At 37.3% G+C, this 19380-nt stretch overlaps 1 protein-coding gene across 1 annotated transcript in view; it reads left to right on the forward strand.

The window, feature by feature from the left end:
* Positions 1 to 19380, forward strand: part of LOC150107055 (homeobox protein dve-1-like) — a 254064-nt gene that overhangs the window by 47898 nt on the left and 186786 nt on the right. Inside the window, exons 3-4 of the mRNA XM_090392921.1 lie at positions 2261 to 2437; positions 18709 to 18835. Coding sequence (XP_090249047.1) covers positions 2261 to 2437; positions 18709 to 18835 — 304 coding nt within the window. The remainder of the gene's footprint in view (positions 1 to 2260; positions 2438 to 18708; positions 18836 to 19380) is intronic.

Genomic DNA, 19380 nt, shown 5'->3' on the forward strand with positions numbered 1-19380 from the left:
TGTTCTTGAGGCTTTACAAAAGCTTAAAATTCGAGGAAACAGTATAAAAGCAAATCAAAGATGATAAAGATATCATGTAAAGGATATTCATTCTTCTAAGTCATGGGAAGACTACTGTCTATGGCAAGAAAGTCGAATATAAATATGAGGAAGTGGCAAAATGTTCTTGAGGCTTTTACAAAAGTTTAGAAATCAAGGAAACAGTACAAAAGTAAATCAAAGATGATAAAGGTAGCATGCAAACTGAAGATATTCTGAATGTCCAGAGTATTATTTTGAAAGACTGTTACAAAAATAAGTAGTGACAGAGCAGTAGTAGAGAATATTGAAGAGAAATGCAAACATGGCTACATATCAGTGCTTTTTTTACAGTGCTTTTTTCTTTGTATTTTTTTTATGTTGCTCCCACTCATGAAAGATTATTTGCAAACCTTTAGTTCATTTGTACCATTAGAGGTATAAACGTTTTGCAGTGGCCACACTGCATAATCCAGAGGCCTTGTGAGAAAATCAAATACAAGATGATTGACGTAGAGCTCTCATAGTACCCATCTGTAAAAAGGGAAATATGAGAAGAGGCCAAGAAAAATTGTGGAAGAGAAACTTGAAGAAAGAATAAAGGTTGTCACGATCAGATTTTTACAACAAATAGTTAAAATATCATGGAAATATAACAAGGCTCTTTGCTTAAATTTTGCAGAAGTGGAAAAGGCATATGAAAGGCAAGAGAAAGGCTATTCAAAACGCTAGTTATATGGTGTCAATGGGACATTATATCAAGCAATACTTAGTCTTTATTTGAGTTGTAATCAGCAGTGAGAATTGAATGAAATACAGGAAGATGGTTTGATGTCAAGTGAAGACAAGTATGCATGTTATCTCCACTCTTATTCAACATCATTCATATAGATTGCATTATGGAAGAATTTGGCATTAAACGTGATATCAGACTTACTTCTTTGCTTTATGCAGATGATGATGTACTCCTAAACACATACACTGCAAGTCTCCAGATTCTCTAAACTGAATAACCGCTATAGCAAAACTATGAAAATAGGCTGCAACATACAAAACTTCAGCCTTATTTTCAATGGAGAATCTATAGAACTAGATTCTTTTCTTTGGATAAAATGTTTCAACTATTTAGGCACGGTTTTGAATGAAGATGGCAAATTAAATATGGAAATAGAAAACAAAATAAACAAATCTGGTATAATAGTAAGCTAATTGAATAAATGCTTACTAAATAACTTAAGGAAATTACAACGTACAAAAGAATATACATTAAATTAAACTTTAATATATTTCCAATATTTCGGCCATGTCTTGTCATTTTCAAGGAACTTAACATAAAGTTCCTTTGCTGTATGTAGTACCTGCGTGCACGTGTCTTTATGTTAAGTTCCTTGAAAATGGCAATGTGATGTTGCAGAAATGTTGGAAATATATTAAAGTTTAATTCAATGTATATTCTTTTGTACGTTGTAATTTCCTTAAGTTATTTAGTAAGCCTGTCTACGAGAATAACAATTGAATAAATATATATGGAATAAGAGAAAAATTAGCCAAAACACCTAACTGGCAGTATACAAGTACTGAAACCAATTTTAAGTTGTGGATCTGAGCATTTGGTTAGAAGCGAAGCAAAGCACAGACGTGAGAGTTCTGAGAAAATTAGTGGAGTGAACAGTGGCAGAATCATATTAAATTGAAGATGTTAAGAAGGAACCTGACATTGCTTGCATTCAAGCATCTGCGAGTAGTGCTAAACTAAGGTGGTCGGTTAAACAGAATGAGAGAACAGTTATTGATGCCAAGATGGCAGCAAAAAAGACCTAGAGGAAAACTAAGGTCTAGGTGGATTGATTCAATCAGAAGTGACTTAGAAAAATGAAATATTTTGTTATGACAATATTGGAGTGCTGAAAAGTAATAGACTAATTTGAAGGAAAATTGTTGATAGGAGATTAATGGAATGCTGTCATAGTAGCCTGAAAACTCTACTTATCAGGAAATTGATAATGCTGATGAAGAGTTTTCATCCTTGCATATTAGCATTTTTTGCTTTAAAACAAATAAAAACTAATAATTTTTCTGAGCACCTAATAAATGGGAGACTTAGTTCTCGATATATTACATGTCTACATTAGTACTCTGGATTTATCTTATCTTAAGATGAAGCATTTTTCTGACGTATTAAATTGTTCTCCATTTCTTTCTCTTTAAATAATTATCTATTTTATTTATTTCATATTTGTAGCGAAATCGATTCCTGTGCATTGTATTGTGGTACATGGATCTGCATCACAAACGGAAAGACAAGAAGTAGAAATGGATGGCTATGCAATTATACCAGCTGCATCACTGTTTAGTAGTTTGGTACGAACTGCACTTATCAAGTTGGGATATTCATCATCACAAGTAGTTGGAGCAAAAGGTAAGCAGTTCTCATATTTCTTTTATTTTAATTAGAATTGTCTTTTATCATCATCATCATCAAATTCCTGACATGTACCCTCAAGGAGTGTACAGGATATTATGATAGTACTACATGAAGAACTTACATCAGTACTAACTTCCCATCAAAAATTTTCCTCCAAATCAATCTGTTATCTGTCAAGCTTCCAACATTATCAGATCTATCTTTTCAGGCACTTTCTACTGTATCAATCCACCTATATCTTAGTCTTCCTCTGAGTCTTTTTCCTGCCAACCTGGCAGAGAACACTTGTTTAGCTAATCTTTCCTTTCCCATTGTTTAGGTGACCATTCCACCTGAGAAAATAGCTCTGCTAAAACATTCCTGGATGTCAAGTTCAATATCAAGTTCTTACCTAATATCCTTGTTTTTAATTTGATATTGCCATTGATGCCATCTGTTTGCTCCACTAATCTTTCTCAGAACTCGCATATCAGAGGTCTCTAGTCTTGGAACAAGTGTTTTATTTCTAAGATCCCAGCTCTCAGATCCACAAGTTAAAATTGGCTTGAACTTAATTTCTCTCTTGTTCCATATAAATTTATTCAGTTGACTTTCTACCATACTGTTTTTGTTGATTCTGTTGTCAGTTTCCATATTTAATTTACCATCTTCACTAAAAGTTGTGCCTAAGTAGCTGAAATGTTTTACTTGTTCTAGGTTCTCCATTCACAATGCAGATGATATTTTCAATGTTTCTGCCTATTTTCATTGTCTTTGTCTTGTTGCTGATTTTCACACCAAATTGATTACAGCAATTGTTCACTTTAGTCAGGGAATCTTTCAGACTTGTAGTGGATTTATTTAGAAATGTAACATCATCCATAAAGTACAGAACTAATATTGACATCTCCAATTTTGATATCAGGTTTAATACCACCTTCGTTCATAATATGATCCATATAGATAATGTACATCCTTTTCAGACACCAGATTTAATATTAAACCATCTTCCTGTACTTACTTTAATTCTAACTGCTGACTTACAATTCAAATAAAGAGTAAGTATTGCTTGATAACACCTGGATAAGAAGCCAGAATCATATTGCTGACATCATTCTTCACCACAAGCGACTAAAATAGAAATAGGCCTGACATCTATCCAGATGAGAAGTGAGCAATGGACCAAAATACTAACGAACTGGATTCCAAAATAAGGAAATGAGGCTGAGGATGTTCCAAAAGAAGGTGGAGTGATGAATTGTCAAATTTTCTCAAATTGATCAGCCATTGCCAAGAACAGAGAAAGTTGGAAGGAACTGGAGGAGGCCTTCCTCCAGCAGTGGACAGAAAATGGTTGAAAAGAAGAAGATTGCTTGATATAATGCCCCCATTGATACATTAACTGTTGCATTTTGAATAGCTTTTCTCTTGACACCTTGTCATATGCCTTTTTGCACGTCTACAAAACTTAAATACAGATGTTTGCTATATCCCAATATTTCAACTATTTGTTGTAAAGTGAAAATCTGATCCTGACAGCATCTATTTGTCCTGAATTGAGCTTGTTCTTCATCAAGCTTCCCTAATGTATACCTTCTCAATGTTTCTCAAGTATACTTGCATAAATCTTTCCAGGAACACTCAGTAGGGAAATACCTCTAATTTTCACTTCAGTTTTATTTCCCTTTTTTGTATATGGATACTATACAAGCTCTACTCTAATCATCTGTAATTCATCCCACTCTCCAGGCCTTCTGAACTGTGCAGTGCAGTGCAGACACTGCAAGACTTTTATACCTCTATACTTGAGCATTTCTGGTCGAATATCATCTACTACTACTGCCTTTCCACAGTTCAGGCTTTTGATGGTTTTTTCCACTTCAAGTATGGATATGTATTCCTGACTGCATGCTGGTCAGTATTTTTTACTACTCTGCTGTCATCACTGCTTGTTTCATTTAGCAGTTTTTCGAAGTAAATACTCCATACTATTATTATTATTATTATTCAGGTCTCCATGGAGTCAAAAGACATATCACGGGAGGTCATTTCTAAGAAACACAAAGTCTATCAAGACTCATCGTGGGAGGTCCCTCCTAGGAAGCACAAAGTGTATCATACCACTCCTTAAACTCATTGACCGTACTCGCTCTCACCACTCTATCAGGCAATACATTCCATGGTTCAACCACTCTCCATTCAAAGAAATCACTCCTCACCCTCTTGCTCACGTTTCCTTTCGTAACTTCCAGGGATAGCTCCTTGTCATCACTCCTTGCCACTGTTTAACCAAGCGAAAGAACTCCCCTGTGTCAATCCTGTAACCACCTCTCAATAGTTTAAAAGTCTCGATCATATCACCTCTCCTTTTTCTATCCACCAAACTCTGTAGTCCACATTCCCTCAGCCCATCCTCATAACTAACATTGTACAGTCCTGACACCATCTTTGTTATCTGCCTCTGTACCCTTTCCACAGTTAATTTATCCCCTTCAAATCCTGGGGACCAAATCTGAGAACAATAGTCTAAGTGTGGTCTGATCAGTCTTATACAACGGAATGATAACTCTTTTATCTCTGCATGTCAGTGTCCTCATTATTTCAGTAATACTCTGTGTTACCTTCACCACCTTTGCAATAAGACTTCTAAATTTCAGGTTTCTATCAATCATCAACCCCAGATCTCTTGTCTCCCCTACTTCTTCCAGTATAGCTCCTCCCATAGAGTATGCAGCGTCCTATCGATGTGTCCCAAACCTTAAGACCTTACATTTTGCTGCATTAAACTGAAACCCCCATTCATTTGCCCATCTGTCTAGCTTATTCAAATCCTCTTGGAGGGCTACCACATCTGCACTATTACTAATAATCCTTCCCAGCTTCATATCATCCGCAAACAACTGAATATCCCCCTGCAATCCACCGACAATGTCATTGATATAAAGGTTATTATTATTATTATTACGGGCAACTCCAGGGAGTCATTAGACTCATCGAGGGAGGCCCCAAATCATATTCATCACAACTATTTGACATTCATACAGTATCAATCATACCTCGCCTTAAACTCATTCACTGTCACAGCATCCATCACAGACTCAGGGAGCGCATTCCACTCATTCACTACTCTAAAAGTAAAGAACCCAGCTCTAACACCTTTACTAACCACACTTTTGCCCAGTTTCCATGGATGTCCCCTAGTCCTCCCACAACCAGCCCTGTTCTCAAAAATATCTTCTGAATTAATTTTATAGAAACCCTTTAGTAATTTGAATGTCTCAATCATATCTCCCCTCCTCCGCCTATCAACCAATTTTTGCAACCCACAAATCCTCAACCTGTTCTCATACGGTTCATTCCACAGACCTGCTATCATCTTGGTCACTCGCCTCTGGATCCTCTCCACCTCCTCCCCATCAAGAAGAAACCTAGGTGACCAAATCTGAGCACAGTAGTCTAGATAGGGTCTTATCAAGGCTCGATAGAGAGGAACAATAACCTGCTTGTCTCTGCTTGTCAACGTATTCTTCAGCAACCAAGTGATTTGATGAGCTGTTTTGGTCACTTTTGCAATGTGTCCCCTAAATTTCAATTCCTTATCTACCAACACTCCTAAATCTCGTGCCTCATCAATTTCCTGGAGCAGGGTTCCACCAATGCAGTAAACTGCCGCCAATCTTTTCATCCCAAAATGCATAACCTTACATTTTGCCACATTAAACTGACATCCATTCTCCTTAGCCCAGACCTCCAATCTATCCAAATCATCCTGCAAAATTTTGACGTCATCTGCATTCACTATTGCCCTACCCAACTTCGCATCATCCGCAAACAAATGAACTGTTCCTCTCAGATCATTTCCTATATCATTTATGAACAAATTAAACAGCAGTGGTCCAAGAACAGATCCTTGTGGCACACCACTAGTCACAGGCCGTCATGTGGACTCTACTCCCGAGTAAACCACTCTCTGATATCTCTCCGTCAACCACCCTCCTATCCATCTCACCAACCCTATGTCCATTCCCATATGCTGCAATTTACTGATTAGAATTCCATGTGGAATCCTGTCAAAGGCCTTGGCAAGGTCCAGTAGAATCACCGTAAACCCATTACCCTTATCCAGTTCAGCCGTCACTGTGTTATAATACGTGAGCAAGTTACTGAGGCATGACCTACCCTTCACAAAACCATGCTGTCCCCGATACAGTATCCCATTTTCTTCTATCCAATCTTGTATTTTCCTCTTGACTATTTTCTCTAAGACTTTGACAATGATTCCTGATATGCTAATCGGTCGGTAATTTACAACAGCAGTCTTGGAACCACCTTTATGCAGTGGAACTATTTTCCCCTCTTTCCACCACTCGGGACTAACCCAGACCCGAGACTCAAATTAAACAAAATGGTCAAGGGTACTGACAATTCTTTAGCTGTTTCTCGTACAACACGAGCTGGTATACCATCCAATTCCACAGATGTATTGACATTGAGGTTATGCAATAGACTACTCACCTCCACTTCATTAACCACAATTCCCGTATAATCTACTGGTTTATTCGTTTCTGCAATGTCACCACCTGGATGATATACTTTTGCAAAGTGCTCACTCAGTAACTCAACTATCTCAACTGATTCAGTTACCTCCCTACCATCGTCATTCTTTAAAATCAATCTGCCATGTACGTTTTTCCTTTTACTTGCTACATATCTAAAAAACTGTTTAGGATTCTCTTTAGCCTGCATGGCCAATGTTCTTTCGTAATCCTTTTTTGCTTTTCTTACCACACTCGTCACCCTTCTGGCCTGCGCTTTATACCGTTCATGTGCCTGCCGGTCACCCTTCTCCTTAAATTCCCTCCATAGTTGTTTCTTTTTTTGCAACTCAAGCTTAATGGTGTTATTCATCCATTTAACCCCTACTTGATTTATTATTCGGACTCTAGGTATACAGTCAGCCACTGCTTCGTGCAAACACTTCTTAACTGCTTCCAATGCACTATCAACTTCTAGTCCTTGCAGTTGTACATGCCATGGCACTGAACCAATCAAACTCCTAAACTTGTCATACTTTCCAGCTCGATAATTCCACATGTACCCTGTCTTAATTGTAAATTCCACACCTTTAGCCACCTCCCAAGTCAAGACCCTATGATCACTCTCACCAATTGGTGGCAATATGGTCATATTTGTTACAGCCAAATCCTCAGATGTAATTACTAGGTCACGCACTCTCTGACCCCTAGTATTTTCCATTACATGCTGTCGCAGATAGTTATCCCTTAATAACCGCATAAAATCCAATTGCTTCCTCCCGTATGTTCTCTCCTCACTCCAATCAATGCGACCATAGTTGAAATCTCCCATAATAATCACCCTCCTTCCACCCATTTCTTCTATTTGCTTGTGCATACTGTCACCACCATCTTTTCCATCACCTGGTCTATAGCAGCACCCAATTGTATATTTAGTTCTGCTAGCCACAATCTCACACCAAATGGCCTCAAATGTGCTCTTTTCTCTATCCTGCAATTCAACTTCTATTCTCCTTGGCTGGAGCTCATCAGCTATCATCAGCAATACTCCTCCCCCCATTTTATTCTCTCTGTCATTCCTGAACACACTATACCCATCACATTCAATCTCACTAGTTATATCATCTACAGTTAGCCATGTTTCACTAATACCTATAACCTGTAGTCTGGAAGTGCCAACCATGGCCAAAAACTCTTCCTTCTTGTTCCTAATACTCCTAGTATTAGTGTACATGAATTTAAGACCCCCATTAGCCCCAACCCTACCTTGATGCCTTATATTAACTATCCCACTCTGATTTGTTGTCCTTATTTGCTCTGGCATATTATATTAATTCCTACATTCAACTGCCTCCAAAAGGACTGTATCTCTTCTCCCCCCCCCCCCAACAAATCTAGTTTCCCTGAATTTGCACATCCACTACATTCAGCAACACTTTCTCAAGTCTTCTTACACCGTAACCATTCAAATGCAAGCCATCCATCTTATATAGATCCTTTCGCCCATCAAACTCACTCCACACATCCACAAATTCCACACCACTCGTCATACATAACCCACGCATAAAGTCATTTGCAATTATAACCCTCCTTTTAAACATTTCACTGTCATACCGTGACAAAAGACTAATCATTCTAACTCTCTCACTCTTTAGCTACCTCAAACAATTCATTCAGATCTTCTATCATTTCCATTTTATCTCCTTTCAAATCATTCGTACCTGCGACAACAATCATTTCTTTCACCTTTTCCTTTTGCTCTCTAATAGACGCAGTTACGTCCTTTATGGTCGCACCAGGTTGGTACGATTTTGTCAAATCCTCTACTAACACACCCCGTACTAACGAGTCTCCATACAGCACTCTATCCTTCATTTTGTTCATGTTCACATTCATACGTCTATTTTTCCTGTCATACCTTTTATTATTGGTTGGTTCATTCAGTCTACTTTTGTTCATGCACTCTAGCTGCTGTTTTGCTCTTTCAATCGCACTATTCAACAACGCGATCTCACTCAATGCATCTATCTCATCTTTTTTGTTCACTGAGAAACCATTTATACTATCATTCACACTTTCTACATTCACACTCTCACAATTTTCATGTACAACCTTGCCGTTTCTTGTCATATCCCTATTTCCTTCATTCTGAAGGTTGACAAAAATATCACACTCACGATCCGAAATACACTTCAATTCCGCATTCTCCCTACATTTTCTACTCACATTCAATCCTTTATTATCATCTAACCACTCTCCGACCGCACTCCGCAAAGTGTACATTTCACAGCTAGTACACTGACTCATTTCTTTTATGCTACCGTTCTTTGATAATGATGGCGAACCTTCATTACTGGCCACCATTTTCCTTCGCACAGGTGCCATACTTATCTGTAACGTGTTTTGTCAAATTATACGTTATAACACACCAAAAATGGACGCACTAAATACGCAAGGCAAACAAAACAAAACTACACACTATTAAGTAATTTGTATCGATAACTGAAAATGATACTTATCTTATCTGGAGCTTGCACGAACACTACACATTACGAATTCATCTAGCGGCGACTTCCCGACATAGATTATGTTATAAAACACTTTAGTACACTAACCACGCTAATAAAGCTCCAATAATATACCAAAATTAAACACTTAAGTCCATTAAATTGAATCCAAAACACCAATAAATCAACAAAAAAACACAAATCTCTCAGGAGCTCTCCGATAGCACGTCCGTTCACCAACTACGAACAAAGGTTAAACAATATAGGTCCCAGTACTGGTCCCCGTGGGATCCCCAGTTGTACCCTTTGTCTCCTTGAAACTGCCCCACCATAGACAACTCGCTGATACCTATCGGACAGCCAATCCTGAATCCAGTTGACCAACCTTACATCCAGACCCATGTGCTGCAACTTTTATATATCAGCTTATCATGTGACACCCTGTCAAATGCCTCCGCTAAGTCCAAGAAAATGGCAATATATGACTTTCCCTCATCTACTGCTCTTGTAACTTTATTATAAAAGGCTAACATATTGCAAAAACAAGAGTGCTCCTTCACAAATCCATGTTGACTCTCACAGATAACATTATTCTTATACTGATGACACACAAACTGGCCTATAATTAGATACTTCCAGTCTGCTACGACCCTTATGCAATGCCACTATCTTAACCTTCCTTTCATTCCCTGGGCACCTTTCCCACGAGCCAGACTTTCATTGAAAAGCCAGGTCAAAAGCCCTGTCAGTTCTTTAGCACATTCTCTCAAAACTCGGTCTTTTGAGAACTATTTGGAACCCACTCTCCTCCTGCACCTCTGAACCTCGAACCTGCCCTATCCCTCTAGTATTAAAATTTACTCCTCCAGGATGAAATACTCCAGTAAAGTGTTCATTGAACAATTCCACTATGTCGTCTGCATCAGTCACTCGATTCCCATTTTTATCCCACAATGTCATTCTTCCACAGTCATTTCTCTTCCTACTGGCCACATGGCTAAAAAATTCCCTAGAATTTTCTTTAGATCTTAGGGCCAATCTCTTCTCATATTCCAGTTTCACCTTCCTTACCATACTAGTCACTCTCCTGGCCTGTGTCTTATATTCTTCATGCATCATCTCTTCACCTGCCTCTCTCTTCCATAGCCTCTTTTTCGCATGCAGTTCCTGTTGAATATTGTTTTTCACCCTCTTTACTCTAAATTGTGTCCTGTTCTTCACTCGTGGAATACAGCTTACTATTGCTGCTAACAAATATTCCTTCACAATTTCCCAAGCACTAATGATATCCCATCCTTCCAATTCCTCCCTCCCTGAAACTTCCCCAAGTTATAATCACCTGCCTTTTTAATTCCACATACGTTCCCGTCTCTTTGATTCTCCTGCATGTGTATTCATCTTCCAAGTCAAAACCATATGGTCACTCTCTCCAGCTGGTGGGAGAGATGTCATCTCAGTTATTAACTCTTCTGATGCTATGACCAAATCCAAAACTCTTGAACTTCTTGTTCCCTCTATTACATGTTGCCTAAGACATTTGTCCCTCAAGAATTCTAGAAATTCCATTCCCTTATTGCTGAATGCATCTTCCTCTCCCCAATTTATACTGCTGTAGTTAAAATCTCCCATAACAATCATTCTTCTTGCACTTGCCACACTCAACTGTCTAAACATCTCCTGGTCCCCACCCCTCTGTGCTCCTTGCTTTGTAGAAACACTCCACTAAATGTCCTGTCTTGCCCACCTCTACCTCACACCATATGCTTTCAAAATCATTGGTGTCACTGCCTTCCAAGGCTTATGATAAGTGACATAAGTCGTCATTTATCATATGCGGTACTCCAGCAACACACTTTCCCTTCCTATCCTGCCGAAAAATGCTGTACCCAGCTTCAAGAATATCTTTTTCTTCTGTTTTCATGTCACCTTTATCATCTCCTAATTCCTTTTACAGCACTCTTTCCACCATTTCTGAGCTTCAACAACCTTCAGAATATCTTGCCACCACCTTGATATTTATTTTCTATGTTCTTGCCAAAGTCCTCCCATGACTTTTGTTTAGCCAGTTTTACACAATGTTTAGCTTTCTTACATTTGTCCTAATAGTGATCACTTTCAAATCCTATGTGCACTCTTATGTCCTTCAACAGTGGTAAAACATCACTATCAACAATAACATAGTCAATGGGACTTTTCTTATTCCTTGCCTCTTCCCTCCATTTGAATTTATGCACATTTTTATGTTGGATCATTATGTTAGTAATAACCAATCCACGTCCTGAGCAGAAATTTAACAAGTATTTACCATTATTATTAGCTTTGCTCTTTTCTTCAAATTTTCCTTCTTGTGTTCATAGTACCGATCTTGAACTCAGGTGATTTTGAGTTGGGATGTGTTTCAGGATTTGTTCCAGTAGCTGACTTTTCGCTGTTCGCCTTGGTTCCCTGGCAAAAACAACAGGGCTTTGTTTAACTAGGCCATGCCCCAGCCACCATGAAACTGTCATGTTGTACCATCATTTTACTTGTGGTTTAAGCCAATAAGAATACAATTTGGTCAGCTATATTCCAAATTGCTAGCTCATATTCGTTCATTCAGTACCCAGGTAGATACCTATCAGAGGCTCCCCCACAAGAAGGTGAGGATTTGATATTAGGTTTGAAGCCCTGGTCAGTTCTCTGCATTCCTTTGAAGGCCATGTGGAGGTCTCCTCTCCATTATACAGCTTTAACCCTTAAGCATCCTTTATTGTATTTTATTATTTTTAAAATTTCTTTCATTTTAGCTGCTTTGCTGTTAAAGCATAGGATTAATTTTTATTTTTCACATTACCACTAATTAGCACCTCCATAGAATGGAAGAATGATTGAGCAGTATGCTCTTAATTTTGAAAAGACTTGAGTTTGGTACTTGAAGGTATGATAGTTAATCTCATATTGAGTGAGTAGGATTTTATCTCCTGGAAACTCAGATCTTTCATTCCACATACAGGCAAATCATCCAGAGAACTCGTGCAATTAATACAAAATTACAGGAGATGGTGTATAGACAGTGGATTATATTGGTAGATGGTGTATTATGTAGCTTACAGGTAGTGTGGAATGCCTTCCTGCAATGAGTTCTTAGTCTCTCCCTGACGGTGTCACAATATATAATAATTTGCAGCCTGTTATGACTTTTTGTAATGTTCTATTTGACTTAATAGGTGGAGTACAAAAATTTGAAAGGAAAAACAAGAGTACAATATCAGTAATCTTAAAGGGTTTATCACATATGTAGTTTTAAATTATAATACCATGTTAAGAAATTGTTGGGTATCTACTTTGATACTGAACGAATGAGGATGGGCTGGCAATTTGGGATTTAGCCGACCAAATTGTATTATTATTAGTTAAACCAAAATAAAAAATGATGGTACAACATGACAAAATTTCATGCCAGCTGGCGCGTTTCCCGGTTAAACAAGCCCCCGTTGTTTTTGCCAGGGAACCAGGGCGAACAGCGAAAAGTCAGCTACTGGAACAAATCTGAAAACAAACCCCAACTCAGCATCACCAGGGTTAAAGATCGGTACTATCAACGTAAGAAGCCTGAATGGCAAAGAAATGGAGCTAGCTGAGGAATTAGATAAGTACCAGATCGACATAATAGGGGTGACTGAAACAAAAAAAGACAAAAACTGGTGAGATCTTTCTGAGCAATAAATACAAAATGTTATATTCAGGCAATGACAATCAAGGAAAAGAAGAAGTAGCCATAGCATTCAACACAAAATACGAGGCTAATCTTCTTGAATGGCAGGCAGTCTCAAGTAGAGTGATGTGGGCAAATATCAGAATGGGGAACTGGACAATGAGATTTATTTGTACCTATGGTCCCACAGAAGGTTCTACTAAGGTAGAAGTGGAGGAATTTTTTGAGGATTTAGAGAAAGCATCTGACACAATGAAAAAAGGAAAAGTTGGTCCTTGTTGGGGATCTAAATAGCAGAGTAGGAAATGATTGTCAGACATACAAAAATATATTGAGAAAATTTGGAGAAAAGAGCAAAGCTAATAATAATGGCAAATATTTCTTGGATTTCTGCTCAGGACATGGACTGGTTATTACTAACACCATGTTCCAACATAAAAATGTGCACAAATTCACATGGAGAGAAGAGGCAAGAAATAAGAAAAGTCTCGTTGACTATGTTATTGTTGATAGTGATGTTTTCTCCCTGGTGCAGGACACCAGTGTACAGAGGATTTGAAATTGGAAGTGATCACTGTATAGTCTTGAGCAGGATAAAATTGAATTTCATATTGAAAAGAATAACATGTAAGAAAGTTTTAAAGCGAATAAAAGTTGAGCAGCTCTCAGATGTGAACTGTAGACTAAAATACAGAAAGATTATTGAAAAGAAAATGAAAGAGTTTGAGAACAGGAATCAAACCTTGGAGATTCAGTGGCAAACTCTGAGGAAAACATTGATTGATTCTATTAAATGGATAAGAATGCTATATTGTTATATAGGCAGTAAGTGAAACTCAAGATCAATAATTACGATCTATGAGTTTCAATGCCGAAAAACTTTCGGCGAAGGCAATTCAAAGCAAAGGTGGAGCAAGCTCCCTCACTATTCTTGATATTCTCTCATAATGTTAAACAGCTCCTAGGAGATGTAATACTGTCATTACATTATGAGAGAATATCAAGAATAGTGAGGGGAGCTTGCTCCACCTTTGCTTCGAATTGCCTTCGCCGAAAGTTTTTCGGCATTGAAACTCATAGATTGTAGTTATCGATCTTGAGTTTCACTTACTGGCTATATAACAATATAGGATTCTTATCCATTTAATATCTATTCAATTGCCAGAAAACTAGCCTTTTGGCTTTTTATTTTAATTACAAAATACAAGCACACCTTTATGGCATTCGTATAGTGAAGGTATGCAAGTTCTTTTCACTAAGCTTTGATATTTTCCAGGTCTACCTACTCACAGATGAGACCTCAAAAAAGGTTGAAACCGGTCTGGGTAGTGACCTCCCCTCATAATGTAATGACAGTATTATATATGCTAGGAGCTGTATTTTACATTATGAGAGAATATCAAGAATAGTGAGGGAGCTTGCTCCACCTTTTGCTTCGAATTGCCTTCGCTGATAGTTTTCGGCATTGAAACTCATTGATCGTAGTTATCGATCTTGAGTTTCACTTACTGGCTAAATAACAATATAGAATTCTTATCCATTTAATATCTATTCAATTGCCAAAAAACTAGCCTTTTGGCTTTTTATTTTAATTGATTGATTCTGCCAGAGAGGCATGTGGTGAGGTTGTGTGCAAGGATAAAAAAATCAGAACTCCCTGGTGGACACAGGAAGTTAAAGAGGCAGTGAAGGAAAAGAAGAAAGCATATCAAAAGTTCCTGGCAAATAAGTCAGCTTTTACTCTTACAGAATACAGAGACAAATGTAAGAAAGCTAAACAGTGTGTAAAACGAGCTAAACAAAAGTCATGGGAAGACTTTGGCAAGAATATAGAAAATAAATATCAAGAAGGTGGCAAAATATTCTGGAGGTTGTTGAAGAAACTTAGGAATGGAGGAAAGAGTGCTGTAAAAGGAGTTAGAGATGATAAAGGTGACATGAAAACAGGAGAAAAAGATATCCTTGAAGTATGGAGTAATTACTTTGAAAAACTGCTAAATGAAACAAGCGGTGATGACAGCACAGTGATAAAAAAACACTGACCAGGCATGCAGTCAGGAATACATATCCATGCTTGAAGTAAAAAAAGCCATCAAAGGCTTGAAATGTGGAAAGGCAGCAGGAGTAGATGAAATTCAACCAGAAATGCTGAAGTATGGTGGTATAAAAGTCTTACAGTGGCTGCACTGCATAGTTCAGAAAGCCTGGACAGAGGGACGAATTCCCGATGATTGGAGTAGAGCTCTCATAGTACCCATATATAAAAAGGGAAATAAAACTGAATGTGAGAATTACAGAGGTATTTCCCTACTGAGTGTTCCTGGCAAGATCTATGCAAGTATACTTGAGAAATGGTTGAGAAGAATTGTGGAAGAAAAGCTTGGTGAAGAACAAGCTGGATTCAGGCCAAATAGAGGCTGTCAGGATCAGATCTTCACTTTACGACAAATAGCCGAGAAAGCATGGGAATATAACAAAGATCTGTATTTAAGTTTTGTCGATTTGGAAAAGGCATATGACAAGGTGCCAAGAGAGAAGCTATTCAATACGCTGCAGTTATATGGTGTCAATGGGGCATTATATCAAGCAATACTTAGTCTTTATTTGAGTTGTAAGTCAGCAGTTAGAATTGAAGGAAGTACAGTTAGATGGTTTAATGTTAAATCTGGTGTGAGACAAGGATGTACCTTATCCACTCTGTTATTCATTGTCTATATGGATCACATTATGAAGGAAAGTGGTATTAAACCTGATATCAAAATTGGAGATGTTAATGTCAGCTCTTTGCTTTATGCGGATGATGTTATACTTCTAAATAAATCTGCTACAAGTCTGCAAGATTCTCTGACTAAATTGAATAGCTGTTGTAATAGACATGGTATGAAGGTCAGCAATAAAAAGACAAAGACAATGAAAATAGGTAGAATCATTGAAAATGTCAACTGTGTTGTGAATGGAGAACCTGTTGAACAAGTGAAACATTTGAGCTACTTATGCACGATTTTTACTGAAGATGGTAAATTAAATATAGAAATAGACAACAGAATCAGCAAAGCTGGTATGGTGGGAAGTCAGTTGAATAAATTCATATGGAATAAGAGAGAAATTAGTCGGAACATTAAATTAGCTGTATACAAGACAGTGTTCAAACCAGTTTTAACTTATGGATCTGAGAGCTGGGTCAGAAGTAAAACACTTGACCAAAGACCGCAGATATGAGAGTCCTGAGAAAGATTATAGGTGTGAACAGATGGCATCAATGGCAATATCATATTAAAAATGAGGATATTAGGAAAGAACTTGACATTGTCAGCATCCAGGAATGCATTAGCAGAGCTAATCTCAGGTGGTATGGTCACTTAAATAGAATGGTAGAGGCAAGATTAGCAAAACAAGTGTTCTCTGCCAGGTTGGCAGGAAAACGACCCAGCGGAAGACCAAGATATAGGTGGATTGATACGGTACAAAGTGCCTTAGACGATAGATATATAAGATCTGATAATGTTGGAGTCTTGACAAGTAACAGACTGATTTGGAGGAAAATTGTAGATAGAAAGTTAGTAATGATGTAAATCGTTCATGTAGTACTGTCATATCCTGTACACCCCTTGAGGGTACATGGCAGGAATTTGATGATGATGATAACCATATTATTTGCAATCTATCCCAATTATCAGTCACTGTGTCTTACATGCTTTATAACCTTTGATTTAAATTTAAGGTGTGTTGATCTTTTAACTCTAGTTTCCTTATTTAGTATTGAGAAAAATTGAATGCCTGAATTTCTTTAGTGTATTTTGCTTTGATATTCCAATAAACATGATTTATTTGCCTATACCTGAGTCATGCCTGATTCCGATTCCGAATTACCACTTGTAAAAATAGAACCTCTATTGGCAGGAAGGAATTAGAAAGTGTATATAATCATAGATTTAGGTCACGACTGTAGTCTGAATCTATACAGCCATATTAAAGTAAAATATAGTGTAAGAACACCTCAGAATCTAGTATTGTCTCCCTGAGTAAGGATCTTTTCTGCTATAGGATACTGGCTGGTGCAGCATAATATAAATTTGCCAGTATCTGAAGAAGAAACAATCCTAGAAGTAAGTATATTAGGCCTGATATCTGAAGAAGTAAAATAGCAATTGAAAGATAAAAAGGGAAGATATAAAAATAAGAAAAACAATTGATATATGACTTTCTGTGTAGGATAGCAATATCTAAGTCATCTGATCTACCAAGAGGACTGTGATGAGTAGGTTCATTAGGACCAGCCACTACAACGTAGTTTGATCCCGTATAGTTGTAAAGTATGCAACAGTTTTTATTGGTTGTGATGCTTGGAATTCTGATCCCTAGAATGGCATCCAAATCAGTTAGCAGTAATGTTTTGGTTGGTGAGTTGTAAGAAACATAAATTTTGAGCTTACCAGCTGTGTTGGTGTAGATTTCAATGCCTGTAATCTCTAAATTTAAGGTTGATGGATTGGTTATTGAATTGTGTTTAATGTACTTAAATATAAAGAGCCAAAAGGCTTCATTTCGGTGATATAAATATTAATTAAATTAATGGGATATTAGATCCCACATTGTTTTAAAACCGAATAAGAAGCTCAAAGATTGGAATCAGAGAGTTTCATGCCGAATATAGTATAAAAAACTATAAAAGTATCGGCGAATACTAGCGTGAGCTGAATTCAAGTGGTCCTAGAACATAGTACAAACACGGGCAACTCATTGCAAAGGTGGGGAAAGTTCTGATCGCTAATCTTGGTATTTTCCATAATGCAAAAACACATTTCCTAGGAAATGTATGCTGTTACTACATTATGGTAGGGAGGTCACTACCCAGACCAGTTTCAGCCTTTATTGAGGCTTCATCATTGAGTAGCTAGACCAAATTAATACCAAAGGGTATAGCGAAAAGAACTTATATACTCTGCTATACGAGTTGTCCAAAAAGGTGCACCCATTAAGTTACTTAAATATAAAGAGCCAACAGGCTTCATTTTGGCGATATAAACATTAATTAAATTAAGGGGATATTAGATCCCACATTGTTTTAAAACCGAATAAGAAACTCAAAGATTGGAATCGGAGAGTTTCATGCCGAATATAGTATAAAAAGCTATAAAAGTATCGGCAAATACTAGCGTGAGCTGAATGCAAGTAGTCCTAGAACATGGTACAAACACGGGCAACTCGTTGCAAAAGTGGGGAAAGTTCTGATCGCTAATCTTGGTATTTTCCGTAATGTAAAAACACAAAACACACCTAGAGATAAATGTTTTGAGGAAAGTATGAATTTGCACAATTCACCCACTTACTACTACCTAGAATTTTTTAAAATGATGTGTAGTTTTAAACATCACTAGTAATACATTTACTAATAAATGTAGTACTGATAAAGTATTTCTAGTAATGCATCATTAGTGGTGTGAGTAGGATTTGAAATTCATCAATCACTTGAGTTTAAAATTTTTCTAATATTGTGCTGTGATGCATTTGTAATAATTTTCACTTTACTGAATTCTATTAATCTTCTAGGAGTTATTCATATAAAGAACTGGAAGCCATTGACTTTTGAGCAAATTACAGATTCTCCAGATGCTACAGTTGGAGATATTCTTGGAGAGTTAACAAGTATTGCTACACTTCATATTACATTGTACAGGTCTGTGTTTGATGGCATCAGACAAGTTCATTAGCTTGTGAGTTGCTACATATTATACTATGTTTACTATATATTATTTATGTGAAAGGAATGTATGTTGTTGTTAGAGCTGTGCATCCATTATCATATCCATTACATTTCACATACTAATGAAATTATAATGAAGTTAAATATCATTAATGGAATTCGTTTTGCTAATTAATAGAGACTCATACTAAACTCTGCTCTGAATATTTCCCTGGTATTTTCCAACATGGTTGAGTGGTTAGCATATCTGCTTTCCAGCCAACATGCTGTGGGTTCATATCTCATTGCAGCATGATGAAAACCACCTGTAGACATTCACAATGCTTGTGTTTTTAGATGTTAGGTCAATTTCATTGCCTCATATGATGCATGTTTATACATCACCCTGTATAAACATGCAGCATGTATTAAGTAGAATTCCATGTTTGGTCTCTAGAACAAGGTTTCTGGATTACCTGACCCTTAACCCCACTCTTGGTACTAAATGTACTATAGGTTTATAAACTTTATGTGGGTGA

The sequence above is a fragment of the Typopeltis vanoorti genome, chromosome 5, assembly GCF_054136105.1.
Source record: "Typopeltis vanoorti isolate ZY-2024b chromosome 5, IOZ_Tvanoo_1.0, whole genome shotgun sequence".
Classification (NCBI taxonomy): Eukaryota; Metazoa; Arthropoda; class Arachnida; order Uropygi; family Thelyphonidae; genus Typopeltis; species Typopeltis vanoorti.